General features: G+C 38.2%; 1 protein-coding gene across 3 annotated transcripts in view; it reads right to left on the bottom strand.

Moving 5' to 3' along the window:
- ip6k1 (inositol hexakisphosphate kinase 1) overlaps nt 1-18,740 on the bottom strand; it is a 105,984-nt gene that overhangs the window by 8,406 nt on the left and 78,838 nt on the right. For 2 of the 3 annotated variants that reach the window (XM_055216668.2, XM_055216669.2), the window contains exon 3: nt 6,635-6,839. In XM_055216668.2, the coding sequence (XP_055072643.1) occupies nt 6,635-6,839 (205 nt within the window). Of the gene's footprint in view, nt 1-6,634; nt 6,840-7,237; nt 8,219-18,740 lie in introns of those variants that run through there. The other variant, XM_055216670.2, reaches the window with a different exon arrangement.

The following is an 18,740-nucleotide window of genomic DNA, read 5'->3' on the forward strand; positions in this document are numbered from 1 at the left end:
AGCTCAAGTTGCTTTTAATAACAGCCAATGTAATGTGAACTGTCCTAGGGTCCGTTCACATGTCGCACCTAAAAAGGCATGGAAAACGATAGGTACGTAGGTTTTTGTCACATGACCTACGGTGAGCTTGCGACATTCTGAAAAGTTGAAATGTTTTAACTCTATGCGGTGCAGACGCGCCTGGAAAAAACAAGCACCAGAAGAATATTTACATAAAAACGTCGCTTCCATTATGAAATAAATATCCAATTTGAAATAACGAACTTGAGTGCGCAAAAAGGAATCCCTTTAACTTTAATGATTTTCTAAGTAAAGTGTTTAATGATAAAATATCTTTTTGGGCTTTACTGACCTTTTAGCTTTCTTTACGTAATACCTTAATTTACAACTATTCACTAATTTGATAGGTCAATAAATTACACACTTTGTAGATTAATTATATAATAGATGTCTACTTCTCAGAAAAAAAAGAAAAATTTTAAACATATGTCCAAAAATCATAAAGGCATGTCATCTTTACCATAGGGTCACAGTACAAATCCTATAGACTTAAGAATAGCTGTGTTTACATGGACAATTGAAATCGATTTAAATGTTCAATCTGAATAAAAAAGCTCCATGTAAACACCCTAATCGGAATAAAAGGAGCCAAACCAATTAAAAATGTAATCAGTTTGAGAGGGGTGGTTTATACCTTTTGTAATCTGCTCAAAAGGACATGTAAACACTTGATCGGGTTGAAACTGGGACACGCTGCGCATGTGCAATCTTCTTCTTTTCTTTTTTTATGATGGTTGGCAAACCCACTTAAAAGGTGCATTTCCACCACCTACTGGACTGGAGTGTGGAGCATATGCAATGACTTAGAATTGGCATAATAAGGTAATGACGCAAAGAATGCGAGCTTTTGTTATTGAAGAAAGTCACATGAAGTGATGGTCTTGTCATTCTTACATTTTCCTAATCTCCTTCCAATCCGCTGTAAAGTGAGGCAGAACTGTCCGGTCAGTCCATGACTTATACTCCGATTCACAAACGCATGTGTTTGAACTTTCTGCAGCACCGTGTGAAGTCAAACACGCTTTTTAAGCACACGTGAATGGGTGTTTTTGCTGCTGCTTAAATAATCCACATGGTACAAAGCTCAGTGTGCTCATCGTCTATTAATTATGACATGAAATAAAGGCACAACGATTTTCGGTCAAATGATCAAATATGATTTATAGCTTGTACCATATATACACGCACATCAATCCGATCACATTATTAAGTTTACATGTAAACGCTATGATAGGATTTATCAATCAATTTCATTCTGATGGAAGCAAAAGGTGTGCATGCAAACATAGTTTGGCTAAGCACTGTCAAAAATAAATCAGAAACTGAATGAAGCTTGCTCCTAACCAAGCTTCGTACCCTGTATGGACAGCAGCATCTGTAAGGGGAAAAATAAAATATATATCCATCCGTTGGCCCAATGGCAGAAACCAAACATCATGGCAGAAGGATCGTTGCGCATTCTGTCTTTTCCGGCGCTTATCAATGACGTTTTAACGTTACGCAAGTTAGGTAGCTTCATCTTACTCCAAGAAGTTAAAGACATATTGTAATATGAATCAAATTGATATAAATATAGAATTTGGATAAACATTTGATCATTCCATTTACTCACGTTACAACCCGTTCATTTGATTACCAATGTCATATCAGCCCACACCGGCCGTTGTGCAGATTCTGAAACATAAAACTCAACCACACCAGAGGTCTGGCAACATCTGCCACTGTAACCATCTATATACAACTTGATACAAACCCATAAGATGATCAGAGGTCCAAACTAGCGCCTTCTAATTTGGTATAGCGAATCATATACTATACAACAACTTAATCAAAGTAGAGGTAATAACCAGAGGTCCAGGCGTATCTCCTTATAGCCTGCCTATAGTAATCACGATTACACACAACTTAGTTAGGGTTAAATAATTAGTCTATCTGTGTAACCAGAGGAAATGGTTGAAGCAACTGCCCCATGCTGGCGTGCCCTTATTAAAAATACTTGTGCAACCCCAGCCAACTACCTATATACAACTTAATACAGATCTCAAACTATGACCAGAGGTCCAAGTTAGCACCGTCTATCCTGGTATAGCGAATCATATGCCATACAACAACTTAATCAAAGTAAGGACTATCATCAGAGGTCCAGGCTTATCTCCCTATAGACCTTTTGCGTGTTTGCAAACAGAGATGACGTTTTTTGTGGGCGGAGCTGAAGTGTTTTAGCGTTAAACTGTGATTTTTATGGATCTGGTGTTCTGTAGAAGTCTGTTTCCCCTATATTTCTCTTTAGTGTAATGTTTCTTATAACGTTTTCACCAAGTTACGTTTATTTTTTAAATAAATTAAGTTTAAATGGCTTGGCTGATATGTGTGCATGTATGTAATGTATATGTATTGTTCTTTATTGGTAAATCAATTATTTTTACAGTATGAATCGCTGAAGTACTTATAAGAGTAATACTATCGTGTATTCCGTATAATATCATTTATTAAATAATTCATAATTTCCTGTTTTCAATTACTTCCTTATATTTTTAGCCTACGTGTTTGTTCTAAAACTATTATGTTTACATACAAATTAATTTGTATAGACCTGTTTATATATTATTAACACTTTACATCATGTGTGTGTGTGTGTGTGTGTGTGTGTGCTATGTTTATATATTTATTAGTAAACATCAAAATTTAGAACAAACATGAAGAAGACATAGGCCAAGATAGAAGGTAAAAAAAATAGTAATAGAAAACGAAAAAAATGAAAACTTTAATAAATGGTAATATTATTAATATTATGAACTCATTCAAATCTTTAATTTTTCTAAATAAATTATAAACGTAACATGATAAAAACGCTATATATCTTCTCTAATTATTTTCTATTCAAATTATTAAAAGATTTTCAGATGATTTCATCACTCCAGTCTGTCCGGTTGAGAGCTTATTGCAACCATAAACACCTACATTTATCTTCGACGATGGTATACTATAAAAACGAAGACATTTTCTAGTGAGTTATATTGTTCGTTTCACTCGTGTCTCATTCATTTCCACTGTTTTTCTGCCACCACATTGCGCGCGTGACGTAGACTCGCAAAAGGTCTATAGCCTGCCTATAGTAATGTAATTGCTGGGCATCTTAGTTCGGCGGTATAGACAATTAGCATGAATTTATACTCCGGTTGTAGATTTATGGTGACAAAGGATTCAGGTTTCAGATGATAATTCAACAGGAATTTCAAAGCGGTTCCCTGTGGATTCAGCCATTTGCTGCTGGTTTTAGAAATACCTTTTGTCAGGGTTTTGCATCACCTAACACATCCTGGATACATATTTTAGAATCCTACTCTGGAAGTGACAGCCAAAGCCTGCAGGGATAAAAGGCCTTCTGACTATAAAGTGAGTGTTTCCATTTTCTTTGTTATACTAACGTGACATTTATGTATACAATAGCATATCTGAGCGGATTAATGGTAGTGGCTTGCAGAGCTGAGCTGTGCATTGTGGAAGTTGTAGTTATCAATTGTGCCCTAAAGTCACGTTCTGTCTTTTCTCGGTCAAATAGGCACAAAATTCTACATTTATGTTACATTTCAACTACAAATATGACTCACTTTCAATAAAGATTAATGTTTCTACCGATGAAATGGATGGGAATTTTGAGGCATATGTGTATTTAAGCACAATAAAGTGGGGAAAATGCTTAATGAGCTTAATGAGCAGCAGTTGCGCAACTTGCACGCTCCTCACACACGGAAAGAGTGCACGCATTTAGATCTGTTGTTTGTGTTTCAATGGCTTAAATAACTTGTTTTAAAACTGCAGTGTATAAATATGTGTACAAACGTTACGTTTTTGTGACCACACGCACAAAGAGCATGACGTGGGCGCGTAACCTCGATAGAGACGATAGTCCAAAATCTCTACCGGTTGACAAATTTCTACCGGTTAATCATGTCTACCGGTTTTTGTTCCAATTGTTGGAATCTGACAAAAAATGACAAAGCTACATGTGTTTGAAGTTGACAGAGTCAGCCAAGTAAAAGATTTTTGAAAGTTTATACACAAAATCACTGCATACATACATTGAAATCACTGGTAAAACTGGTAAAACTAATAGATTTGGCACACACAAAGTCAAAAACAACATCTATAGGAATAATAAATTTTTCCTTTGTTTTACTTTTTGATTGACATTGAGACAGACAGTTTAAGATCTACTGTAATGCAAGGATCTATTATAATGTTACACATCAGACATTCTCTTTTTCTCATCCGCAGTTCAATATGTGTTGCATTACATTTCCCGCTCTCTCTCCCTTCCATTCTCTCTCCACTGGAAGTTGTGACTTAAATTGCATAGCAAGATAAATAATCATATATTACATTAGATATATTAGCTTTATTATATACATATTATACACATATTGAGATGAGTGACATAGCAGCATACATACTTTCATCCTTTGTACGTTTCTCCTTATCTTTCCTCTTTTCCTAACCTGGAAACTTGATGGCTCTCTTTTTTCTTTCGTAGTTCAATATGTGTTGCATTACATCTCCAGCTCTCCGTTCACTGGAAGTTGTGACTTAAACTAACAAACCCCACAGCAGCTCTTCTTTGAGTAACAGCTGAGTAAGCATACAAAGTAACAGCTCTTCTCTGGATGAACACTCCAATGTCCCGACCAGATTAACTAATCGCATGGTGATAATGATATGATTGACACGATGAGCAATTAAAATCCGATCACAGATTCCGTTATCCTTGCCATCACAGAGAGCGCAGCTCCCGAGCACTTTAGAAAGTATAAGAAACTTGACTCTACGTTAACACATGTTGTTAGACGCGACACATAAATGGACCCGTTTAAATAAAAAAATCTTACGAATATGAAACAAAGTGTATATATTTTTTTCTGTGGGCCAGATAATGATATTTTTGACAGCAGACGCAGGCCGCAGGGAGGGGGGGCGCAAATGGCCTGCGGGCCAGGAGTTTAAGACCACAGAGAATAGGAATTGCTAGACGAGTTATTAATGTACTTAATTTTTAGGAAAATCTCAATTTCGATTAGTAAATTAGTAAACAATTAGTAAAATTCTTTTTATAATTACATAAAAATAATAATCTGATTTTTCTGTCATTTTATCAGATTTATTTGCTCAGATCTTTTATGTATTTTACATTTTTTATGGTCTACAGGACGGTTTCTCAACTCCAGTCTTCAGCACCCCCTCCCCCCAGAATGTTTCAGATGTTCCATACAAAACACCTGATTCAACACATCAGTTTGTTAATGTGTTAATTAGAGAGAATGATCTGTCACTTGAGGTGTGGGGTTGGATTTCACAGGAAATCACAGATGCTTTTCAGTTAGGGGAGACCGGGGTTGGTTGTCACAATTTTTACTCATCCATGAATTGCTCATCTTCAAAAAATCTTTCAGCATTAATTCCTACATGAAATGAAAACTTGGGGTCTTGGCTTTAAATGTGTATACTTATTACTTTTAGAATATATTGTAACATTAATTTAACAGGAAGTAATTAACCATCAAAGACACTCTGACACAATGTGACAACCAACCCCATCACGGGGTTGGTTGTCACGGGGTATGGGGTTGGTTGTCCCTATAGTGGTTCAATAGGATTTCAGTGATAAATTGGGATCTGAAAAGATAATGTGTAACTTTTTAGTTTTTTAAGCTAGAAACTGCAAAAAAGTTTTAATATGAATACAACCCCTAAGATAGTTGTCAATAATGCCCCTTATGTTTAAACAATGGGATTAAAGTGGGTGATCAGTTACTTGAATTGTCTACTGTGTTGAGAAATTAAATGAAATATTTTTGTAGTGTTAAAATCTTTTTATTTAATGCTTTATTTAATTTATTTTAACTGCAAACAAAAACAAACAAACAGACCAACAGTCTTAAAAGGTCTACATGTTCAATACTCACATGTGACAACCAACCCCGCAAGCTATGAGACAACCATCCCCAACTGACTTCTTGACAAACATGCTAAGCTAGCTGCCATACGGCTTTAACTTGATAGCTAAAAGATGACTCAAAATAAAGCTACTACTTTTGGCTTTTTAATGAGTGTTTTGTTTTTCAATGATTAATATCCTACAAGATCTCAACACAAAAACAACAACAACATGAAAATTTACTCTGACCCATAAAAATAAAAAAATGTCTCCTAACCTCAATGTTTTGTGTCTGCTCAGCAAAATTACAAGTGCAAATGAGTAAGCTATTAAAGGCTAACAAATTGATATCAAAATTGTACCACAGCACCATGTAGTATGTCTGGAATAAGCAGTGTGACAACCAACCCGTGAGACAACCAGCCCCGGTCTCCCCTATCACATTATTTTCCAAACAAATATTTTTATGTTAAGTCACAGCTTAATCGATAATATTTGAAACTGTCATTTTAATCATTTTGTCATAATTTACGATTATATTTAGCCAGACTTCTTTGTTTCAATGCTAACATAATGTTTAACTAAAAAAGCATTTTATATAATCAATTAGTAACAGATTTGTTTGCTTGTAAGGCCACTCACTTTTCATTGCTGTCGCTGTCATGAGGCGGTCTGTCATCTTTGTGCTCACTGCCGGAGCGGTGTAGGCTGCGACGAGAGTGTTTTCGGCGAGGTTGATCTCGCTCGGACAGATCCTCATGGTCCAGTCCCTCGCTTTCTTCATACGGATATGCCACCAGATTGATGTAGCCATCGGAATCACCCTCAAAACACACAAGCACCACACCTACAACAGACATTTACAAACGAGTTTTAATCACACATTTACATTAATTTTATTTAAAACAATTTGCAAAATATGCAATGATTTCTTAAAACCTTGCTTTTTGGTAATTTCTCTAATTATTTTTTACAACAACAATTTAGCGCAAAAAATACAACAAAATTAACACATTAACACAAAGCTTTAATAAAATTGTCTTTAAACCATTAAATGCAGATGACTAGTAACTGCTATACAAAAAGCACCAGCTGTAGCAAACTGGGTTAAACCATTGACATCAGTGTTTTTTGTTCATTGCTTCAATATGCCAAACTATTGTTATGATATCATGAATACAAACAACCATTGCAAATTCAGAACTGACTGCTAATTTGTGTACACATGGAAAACAAATAAGGTACCATAACCATGGAAGCTTTGTGTATGTACAAGGACAGAATGAGGTGGAAGCTGGTGGGAGGGGCTGAATAATCCTCTCATCACACTGTCATGAAGCTCATTTTAGAACTGTGATTAGTCCTAAGAGAATATAACAAGTGTTGTTCATGGTTCGTGAGTAAAAAAAACCCCATAATTTTTACACTATTTACTTATCTCTATACCGCTGTTTACACTTTCCTAAAAACGGGCTGATGTCTTCCTTGTTCCTTGAAGTCCATCCTTCTGAAATACGTAGCGGGTTGTGTAGCTTGTTTAGTGTGTTGTGATTCGACAGCAGTTTAGCTTAGCCAGAGCCGTTTGAGCTTAGCCAGAGCCGTTTGAGCTTAGCTGTTGAATGACGTACTCCTGTTGGCAGAGGTTAAGCCTGTGCTAACAAGGTTGTAGTTAAGTCCATGTCACACACTTAGTTTCCATCAATGTCAGACTGTACAAGTTGAAAGACTTTTAAAAATCGGACGCACACAAAACAAACACCTCCATAGTTTTACGTAAACACATGCTGAAGTGAAAGCTAGCAAACCGAAACAACATCTAGTGTTAATTTTTTAATCATGACTTGTCTCGAGCATAAAAAGAAGAAAAACAAAGCCGCGAGTACCTGACATTTGTATTTCTAGCGCGATTTCTCCACAGGCTGCTTCCTTTTTTATCCTATCTTGGTTCAGTGGTGATGATATGTTGTACAAGCACTCTTTATCTCTCTGTACCCCCACAAGTTTATCCTCCAGCTGTACAGTCCACCTGGCTCTTTCGACATTTTGTCTGCCTTGGTTTGTTGTTGACGCACTAATTGCATCATCAAGTTCTATGCTTCTATTGGTTCTTGATCGGCTGGTTGTCGTAGTGTACAAAAACCAGGCCGATGCCTGACCAACGACGGAACCAGTTTAATCTCCTTATCCGTTTACATCCCATGTAAATATATGTATGTGTGTATATGTATATATATATATATATATATACAGTGTGTGTGTGTGTGTGTGTGTGTGTGTGTGTGTGTGTGTGTGTGTGTGTGTGTGTGTGTGTACAGTATTGTTCAAAATAATAGCAGTACAATGTGACTAACCAGAATAATCAAGGTTTTTAGTATATTTTTTATTGTTACGTGGCAAACAAGCCACCAGCAGGTTCAGTACATCCCCAGAAAACAAACAAGACCCAGCATTCATGACACGCACGCTCTCAAGGCTGTGCAACTGGGCAACCAGTCGAAAGGGGTGTGCTCAAAAAAATAGCAGTGTCTACCTTTGACTGTACAAACTCAAAACTATTTTGTACAAACATTTTTTTTTCTGGGATTTAGCAATCCTGTGAATCACTAAACTAATATTTAGTTGTATGACCACAGTTTTTTAAAACTGCTTGACATCTGTGTGGCATGGAGTCAACCAGCTTGTGGCACCTCTCAGCTGTTATTCCACTCCATGATTCTTTAACAACATTCCACAATTCATTCACATTTCTTGGTTTTGCTTCAGAAACAGCATTTTTGATATCACCCCACAAGTTCTCAATTGGATTAAGGTCTGGAGATTGGGCTGGCCACTCCATAACATTAATTTAGTTGGTTTGGAACCAAGACTTTGCCCATTTACTAGGGTGTTTTGGGTCATTGTCTTGTTGAAACAACCATTTCAAGGGCATGTCCTCTTCAGCATAGGGCAACATGACCTCTTCAAGTATTTTAACATATGCAGACTGATCCATGATCCCTGGTATACGATAAATAGGCCCAACACCATAGTAGGAGAAACATGCCCATATCATGATGCTTGCACCTCCATGCTTCACTGTCTTCACTCTGTACTGTGGCTTGAATTCAGAGTTTGGGGGTCTTCTCACAAACTGCCTGTGGCCCTTGGACCCAAAAAGAACAATTTTACTCTCATCAGTCCACAAAATGTTCCTCCATTTCTCTTTAGGCCAGTTGATATGTTCTTTGGCAAATTGTAACCTCTTCTGCACATGCCTTTTTTTAACAGAGGGACTTTGCGGGGGATTCTTGAAAATAGATTAGCTTCACACAGACGTCTTCTAACTGTCACAGTACTTTCAGGTAACTCCAGACTGTCTTTGATCATCCTGGAGGTGATCATTGGCTGAGCCTTTACCATTCTGGTTATTCTTTTATCCATTTTGATGGTTGTCTTCCGTTTTCTTCCACGTCTCTCTGGTTTTGCTCTCCATTTTAAGGCATTGGAGATCATTTTAGCTGAACAGCCTATCATTTTTTGCACCTCTTTATAGGTTTTCCCCTCTCCAATCAACTTTTTAATCAAAGTACGCTGTTCTTCTGAACAATGTCTTGAACGACCCATTTTCCTCAGCTTTCAAATGCATGTTCAACAAGTGTTGGCTTCATCCTTAAATAGGGGCCACCTGATTCACACCTGTTTCTTCACAAAATTGATGACCTCAGTGATTGAATGCCACACTGCTATTTTTTTGAACACACCCCCCTCAACCAACCGCCCAACTGCACAGCCCCAAGAGCGTGCACACCACGAACGCTGGGTCTCATTTGCTCTCCGAGAACCCACCGAACCCACCGGCAACTTGCCCGCCACGTAGCAACAAAAAAATACACTAAAAACCTTGATCACTCTGGCCAGTCACACTGCACTGCCATTATTCCGAACAACACTGTATATGTGTATATATATGTATGTATACGTACATGTACATTCAGTCTGACTACCCAGGGCCCAGGTCAGGAAACAGATAGATCGGCTTACCCGTCCATCTGTTAGCTGCCCTGACATGTCAAGATCACATATATCCCAGAACTTAGAGTCTATCTTACCAGAGTATCAACACATTTCAACTGTGTGCGTTCCTCGAACAAACAAATACAGAGCACCGTTTACCTCGTCTCGTACAAATCTTACAAAAAATCTAACATAAAATTAGAAAACAATACATTAACAGATGAACCTCGAATGTTAAAATTCAGCCTTCTTAACATTAGATCGCTTACCAATAAAGAACCTATTGTCAATGAAATAATTACAGACCAAAACTTAGATGCACTCTGTTTAACAGAAACCTGGCTTAAAGCAGACGACTACATTAGTTTAAATGAATCCACCCCACAAGACTATTATTATAAATACGAACCTCGATTAAAGGGGAGAGGGGGTGGTGTAGCTACAATATACAACAAATTTTTTAAAGTAAACCAAAAATCTGAACTAAAATTTTAATCATTTAAATTATTTGAACTACTGTTGTTAAATATGGAAATAACTGATCGTAACCACAAACAGCTCTCTTTTGCCTTAGCTACAATCTATAGACCTCCGGGCCACCATGCAGATTTCCTTAAAGAAATAGCAGATTTCCTGTCTGAGCCTGTTGTCACTGTAGATAAAGCTCTTATCGTTGGTGATTTTGATATTCATGTGGATAACCCAAAAGATGCATTAGGACGTGCGTTTATGGATGTTCTAAATTCTCTCAATATTAGACAAAACGTGACAGCGCCAACGCATACTCGTAAGCACACATTAGACTTAATTCTGTCACTCGGACTCAATATTAATGACATCAAAATATCACCTCAGAGTGATGCAGTTTCTGACCATTACCTTGTGTCATACACTGTACTTCTAGATAGGATCACTCAATCCACAACATGCTACAGATTAGCCAGAACAATCATTTCCACCACTAAAAGATAGCTTTATTAGCACTCTTCCAGAGCTGTCCCAAATTAAACATGTAGCAGATAACTGTGACGATCTAGATATTGTAATAGAAAACCTAAAAAATGTCTGTTCTAACACATTGGATGCCGTTGCATCCATTCGAAAAGAGAATCAAAGAAAAACCGCCAGCTCCATGGTATGACCATCACACCGCAGCCCTCAAAAAGGCAACTAGGAAAATGGAAAGAAATTATAGAAGCACAAAGTTAGAGGTATGGCGTGCAGCATGGAAAGAGAGTGTTAAACACTACAGACAGGCTATTAAAACCGCCAGATCTACCCATCTTAGCAAGCTTATAAATGAGAATCATAATAACCCTCGTTTCCTCTTTAGCACAGTTGCAAAACTGACTAGAAACAAAGAACAAACAGAAACCCATTATAATTCCATTAAAAAAAACTGCATTTAGTCAGGCTGTATTTTCATTTACAGCAGTACATCAATGGAACTCAGTTCCACCATCAATTAGAGAGTCGCCATCCTATTACACTTTTAAGGTTAATGTTAAGAAATGGTTTAATGATAATCAACATTGTCAACACTGAACATTCCCATCTATTAATAGTAATTGTATCATCTTTTATCTTTTATCTTTTTTTATTTTGTCTATCACCTCCTAAATGTGTATTTATACCTCTTGTATTTTCTTAACAATTTTATTGTATCACAACTGTATTAGGATGCCTATTAACATCTGGCAAAGGGACTGCCGATGAAAATTAGCCTGTGGCTAATTCGGGTGCACTTACATTTGTTATGAATGTTGATACGTGTACATTGTCCCTTTTCAAATAAACAAAAAAAAAAAAAAAAAAAAACAATAGTAAACTTCAACACAATAGTAACGACTTCATGAACTTCTTTTCTAACAAAATTACGGCTATTAGGGAAAACATCGTAGCTACCCAGGCAGCCACCACTCTACCCATTAGTTCACTTAACACTAGACTACCATACGAACATCTTGATTCATTTAAACCTACTACAATAGATGAGCTCTCTAGACTAGTTACATCATCCAAATCATCATCCTGTATATTAGACCCTGTTCCCACAAAACTACTTAAAGAGGTATTCCCTGTAGTGTCAACCCGGTCCTAAATATCTTTAACTCATTGCTAGAAATAGGATACGTTCCAACAGCTTTCAAACTAGCAGTTATTAAACCGCTGATTAAAAAAAACACAGCTTGATCAAGGAGAGCTTAATAACTTTAGAACAATCTCAAATCTCCCTTTTCTTTCGGAAATATTAGAAAAGGTAGTGGCAAGCCAGTTACGCACATTCTTGACAAATAATAAGGATTCAGGCCCCACCATAGCACAGAGACAGCGTTGCTTAGAGTTACAAATGACCTCCTATTAACATCCGATCGTGGTGAAATCTCAATTTTTATATTACTAGACCTTAGTGCAGCCTTTGACACAATAGATCACATTATCTTACTCAATAGACTAGAAAACTATGTTGGTATCAGTGGTCAGGCGCTAGCCTGGTTTAGGTCGTATCTAACCAATCGCTATCACTTTGTTTATGTAAACGAGGAAGAGTCATATCACTCCCTAGTTAAATACGGTGTACCGCAGGGATCGGTTTTAGGTCCTATCCTGTTCTCGTTATATATGTTACCCCTAGGAGACATTATCAGGAAACATAACATTTTTCACTGCTATGCGGATGATACCCAGCTTTACATCTCCTCACATCCCAGCGAAACAGACACGTTTTCTAAGCTAACAGACTGCATTAGCGATGTTAGTGACTGGATGGCACATAACTTTCTTAAGCTCAACTCCAATAAGACAGAGATACTTAATATTGAACCGAATCGCTACAAACATAATATGTCAGATTACAAGTTGCACATAGATGGCTGCACTGTGGTGCCATCTTCCACGGTTAGGAACTTAGGTGTGATGTTCGACAGCAACTTATCCTTCGATAGTCATATCTCCAACGTCTGCTGCACAGCATTCTTCCATCTTAGAAATATCTCGAAAATACGCCATATACTGTCTACATCTGAACCCGCTTAATCTCCGCTTAATCTCCGCTTAATCTCCTTATCCGTTTATATGTGTGTATATAGATATATATCTCCCAAGGGTATTCCCTCCTAGGACTTTTTTTATTTCCTCGGCTAAACAGCCCTGGGTTTTTTACCCCGGGGAGGTAGCCTTCTTGGGCTTAACTTAGCTTCCTCTTCTAGACGTTACATTAGTAATACGCTCGCTTATAATGTCGAGTCATAGCCGCAGCAAATTTGACTGCTTATGCTATTGTGTATTATGTTGTGCTATCTGTCGTTTTTCTGTGCTTTTACTGCTTCTATTAATGTAAAGCTGCTTTTAAACAATTAAGTATTGTGAAAAGCGCTATATAAATAAAATTGAATTGAGTTAAATGTCATTAATACTCTTTAGTAATATGCTGAAACTTTGAATTAGTTGTCGATTGAGTCTTAATTACCACATATGGTCGGGTTGCAATTTTGGCTTTTTTCCCATGATCTTGAGAATAGTATGTCATACAGAACCGTTTGCCACTGTACGTTAGTATTAACGACGGCAGTGGGGCCTCTGGCCTTAGTCAAACGAGTTTCTGTTTTAAAGCTCATATGGGGGGTCCCATACATAGACTCGCCCTGGGCCCACAAATTTTCTAAAATCATCAACTATATGTAATACATTTAACCAGCAATAGTTAGCCTGTCCGGAACCGAGCTGACTAAAACCACATCACTGTGTGACACTTGCTTTTCATGTGAACGGCCCCTATGTTAATAAGATTTTGTTTCTCTCTCCCTGTCTCGTCCTCGATCCCGAGGACAATGAGACAAACAGATCCAGTTCCGGTAAAGGTGAAAGTCGGCACACCTCTGATCTACTGGCTGTTCTTTAACGTGATGTCCAGCTGATGCCTGACCAATGACCACCGGCAGAACCCGGCAGAACCCGCTTAATCTCCTTATCCGTTTCAATGTATATATATATATATATACGTTCGCTTATAATGTTGATTTATAGCAGCAGCAAATTTAGCTGCTTGTGCTATCGTGTATTATGTTGTGCTATCTGTCGATTTTCTGTGCTTTTCACTGCATCTATTATGTAAAGCTGCTTTGATACAATTACCAAATTGTGAAAAGCGCTATATAAATAAAATTGAATTGAATGTATATGTACATACATACATACATACATACATACATACATACATACATATATACAGTCGTTATATATCTCCCAAGGGTTCTTTTTCCTCCCCGGGAGACAGCCGACATTGGCTTAACTGAGCACCCTCTTGTATATGATACATTATTAATATGCTCGCTTGTAAAGTTTATTCATAGCCGCTGTATTTTGCTACTTATATTGTCTGTCGATTTATCTGTGTTTTCCCATGCTTCTATTAATGTAAAGCTGCTTTGAAACAAAAAAAAAACAAAAATTAAGATTTTATTCAGCATTGTCTTCTTTTCCGCGTCTGTTGTGAACCCCATGCGATAGAGACTAAAGTCACGTAACTGTCATGGCGCGGATGACGTTTTTTTCCCAAACTTACAGCATGCGTCTCCCTCAGGCTGTAAACGAAGCAGAGCGCAAAAAAAACAGCTGAGGCGCACCAGATAACACATCAGCTGTGTCGTACGTCTTCCGCATCACTGCAGTCACGTGAGTGAAGAAAAGACAATGCTTAAAGGGAAACTTCACCCATTTGCATTAAGCTTTGTACCGTTAGAACCCCAGTCATGTTTTTGAATGGTCGTGCACCATTCCCTCAGTTTCCCCTGAGAGGGGAGAAATACTGATTTCAGTGAGGCACTTCCTTCTTTCAATGATGTAAAAATCGTAATTTTGCGTCATTGAAAGAAGGAAATCCTGTATCTCTATTGAGTGTGAAAGACTACAGACACTCATTCCTCATTTTTCCAAGGTGGGGGCTATGGGTGGGACCCACTCGCGCTTCAGACCAATTACAGATAAGTGGGTGGGACTTACGAAAATATACGAACACAGACCGAACAAAAACGATCTTTATGCTAAGCTAAGCTAAACAGAAGTTGTGGAGCGAGCCGAATTCATGTTACAATAACAGTGGAAGTTAATCAATATTACATGGAAGAGGGTGATTTTACAAGCGTGATGCTCTAATCCGCTGTACATTGCACCTTTATGAGCCACAATACTGCAAAGAGCTGAGGCAGATGTAGGAACAGAAGCCCGAGGAGAAGCCGGAGCCTGGGCGTCGGCTGGGTAAAGGAGCCCGGTGAAGACGCAGCAACCATCGGCCTCTGCTGCGTAGAGAAGCTTCACTGTAAAAAATTAGCTGTAATTTTGCAGCTGGTTGCCAGTAACTTACTGTAGAAGAAAAAGTCTAAAAATGTTTCATGTTCATTTAACTTTGAACAAAATGTTGCCAGTAAATAACATAAATGTAAAATCTACAGTAAGTTACTGGCAGCTAGTTGCCAGTAATACCCAGTAATACTGTAATTTCTACAGAAATTTTTTACAGTGTTGGACAGACAACTGCCTGTATTCTGGCTGTGTGCTTGCTTTATTACATTTCTGCATCAGATAAGGATATGGACGTTTGTTTGGTGAAGGTTTCTATGCAAGAGAGGAACTTTGCGCGCGTTTGGAACGTTTATTTCACGGACATGTTTCGGTTTACGAGCAGACGCGCTGCGGAGTATAAAAGCTTGGACGGACTCGCGCTGTTTGCTTTCGGTTTAACATTTCTGGATCAGATAAGCATATGAACGTTTGTTTTGTGAATGTTTCTGGTCGCGTGCTTATTTCAAAGACGTGTTTCGGTTTACGAGCACAAGCTCCAAGAGCTGAGGCAGCGCGTCTGTGGAGATATTACGCAGGGGACGCGTTTGTGTGGAGGAGGATGGAGGGATAAATGGACGTCTGACTAAAGTGAGTGTTTATATTTTCTTTGTTATACTAACGTGGCATTTATGTACACAATAGCATATCTGAGCGGTGTTTTATATGTCTATATTGTGAGAGCAGTGAGGCCAATAATAACACAAATGTAATTACAGTAAACAAGAGACAAAAAGAAAATTGGTAAAACTAAATAAACATTTAAAATGCATACCCTTTTTTAACTACTTGAAAAGACATTTGTACTGCGGATCTGAAACCGCACGTTACTGTTTGAATAAGACTTTGCTACACACCAGGCCAGAGTGTTATTGTGTGTACCACAATGTAACATCACGTTTAAAAGTAAATCATGATTGGTGTCAGTCAGACACAGTGGTGGTGGCTATTTTCTTTGTTTTACTAACGTGGCATTTATGTACATAATAGCATGTCTGAGCCGTGTTCCGATTAATGGGAGTGGCTTGCAGAGCTGTGCATTGTGGTGCATAGTGGCAGTTGTAGTTTTTCATACAAATGTGCTCTAAAGTCACATTTTGTCTTTTCTCTGTCAAATAGGCACAAAATTCTATATTTATGTTACATTTTGACTACAAATATGACTCACTTTCCATAAAGATTAATGTTCCTATCGGTGAAATTGCCCTTTAATAAAGTCATATTTTTTTGTTCTTTTTGAACAAAAATATATTTTCGATGCTTCAACACATTCTAACTGACCCACTGATGTCACATGGACTACTCTGATGATGTTTTTATTACCTTTCTGGACATGGAAAGTATACCGTGCGTAGATTTTTAATGAAGGGTCAACAAGCTCTCGCACTAAATATAAAACATCTTAAACTGTGTTCTGAAGATGAACGGTATCTGTTTTTATAAATCTGATAAAACTAAAGACTCTTCAGAGGAAGGATGTAATACTATTCCATAGGTACTCAAAATTAACATAACAGATAAGCAGAAACAGCATGTATTATGTAAACTTTAAGATATGTCAGTGCAAGATGTAAGTAATGTACCTCAAACATGCATTTTAGTATGGGTCTACAATAAGTCCTGTTCAGGAAACAGCCCCTAAATGTCTCATTTAAAACACAAACCTTTAGAGTCTTTGTGCTTGATTGCTCGGCCCACTCTGTTGTCATTTAAAAACAATGCAGAATGAATCATAGGGCAGGCCTATTTATAGTCACTGATGAGAGAAAATAACAACCCTCCGTGTTATTCTAGTAAGGCTTAGCATAGACTTTACAGAACTTAGGTGTGGTGTTCGACAGCAATTTATCCTTCGATCGTCATATATCTCCCACGTCTGCCGCACAGCATTCTTCCATCTTAGAAATATCTCAAAAATACACCATATGCTGTCTGCATCAGATGCAGAAAAGCTTATCTACGCTTTAATGACCTCTAGAATAGACTTTTGTAACTCATTACTCGGGGGATGCCATGCAAATCAGGTAAACAAGCTTCAGCTAGTTCAAAACGCTGCTGCAAGAGTGCTTACTCGTTCTAAGAAGTATGACCACATAAGCCCAATTTTGGCATCTTTATAATGGCTACCAGTCAAATATCGCATACAATTTAAAATACTGCTAATCACCTACAAAGCCTTAAATGGCAAAGCACCATCATATCTTAGAGCAGTGTCTCCCAACCCTGGTCCCCGGGCACCCCCTCTCAGAAAGTTTTAGATGTCTCCTTATTTAAAACACCTGATTCGACTCATCAGCCTCCTTCCAAAATGGTAAACATGTCTCCCTAACAAGCTGATGAGTTAAATCAGGTGTGTTAAATAAGGAGACATCTAAAACTTTCTGGGAGGGGGTGCCCGAGGACCAGGGTTGGGAAACACTGTCTTAGAGAATTACTATCAGAATACAATACATCACGAACACTGCGTTAGCAAAAAATCTGGTCTCTTAACTATCCCTAGAATATCAATATGTCTAAAGGAGGTAGATCCTTTTCCTACTTAGCCCCTAAGCTCTGGAATTATTTGCCATCTGATGTCCGAGAATCAGACACAGTCAATCACTTCAAGTCTAAACTTAAGACTTTTCTCTTTAACAAAGCATTCACATAATTTGTCTAGTAAATGTTCTTATCTCACAATAGTTAACCTGTACAGAACAAAGCATTCACATAACTCGTCTGGGTAATATACTAGTGCCGCAATAGCTAGCCTGTCTGGAACCAACCACAACACTGTGTGACACTTGCTTTACATGCGAACGGCCCCTACACTAATATGATTTTGCTTCTCTCTCCCTGTCTTGTCCTCGAGCCTGATTATATTGAGACAAATATACCCAGTTCCGGCTGCCGTGAAGGGTAACATACCACTGATCTTCTGGCCATCGTTCAACGTGATGCCCAGCTGATGCCTGACCAACCGGCGGAACCCGTTTAGAACCCGTTAGAGACATGCAGGGTTTGAGTTCCCTCCAAAGATTCTCTAATGGGTTTAGGTCTGGAGACTGGCTAGGCCACGCCAGAACCTTGATATGCTTCTTACAGAGCCACTCCTTGGTTATCCTGGTTTTGTGCTTCGGGTCATTGTCATGTTTGAAGACCCAGCCTCAACCCATCTTCAATGCTCTAACTGAGGGAAGTTCCCCAAAATCTCACAATACATGGCCCCGGTCATCCCTTTCCTTAATACAGTGAGGTGTCCCTGTCTATGTCCCCAAAACACCCCTAAAGCATGATGCTACCACCCACATGCTTCACAGTAGGGATGGTGTCCTTGGGATGGTACTCATCATTCTTCTTCCTCCAAACACGTTTAGTGGAATTACGACCAAAAAGGTATATTTTGGCCTCATCCGAAAACATGACTTTCTTCCATGAC

This window comes from Misgurnus anguillicaudatus, chromosome 23, assembly GCF_027580225.2.
Source record: "Misgurnus anguillicaudatus chromosome 23, ASM2758022v2, whole genome shotgun sequence".
Classification (NCBI taxonomy): domain Eukaryota; kingdom Metazoa; phylum Chordata; class Actinopteri; order Cypriniformes; family Cobitidae; genus Misgurnus; species Misgurnus anguillicaudatus.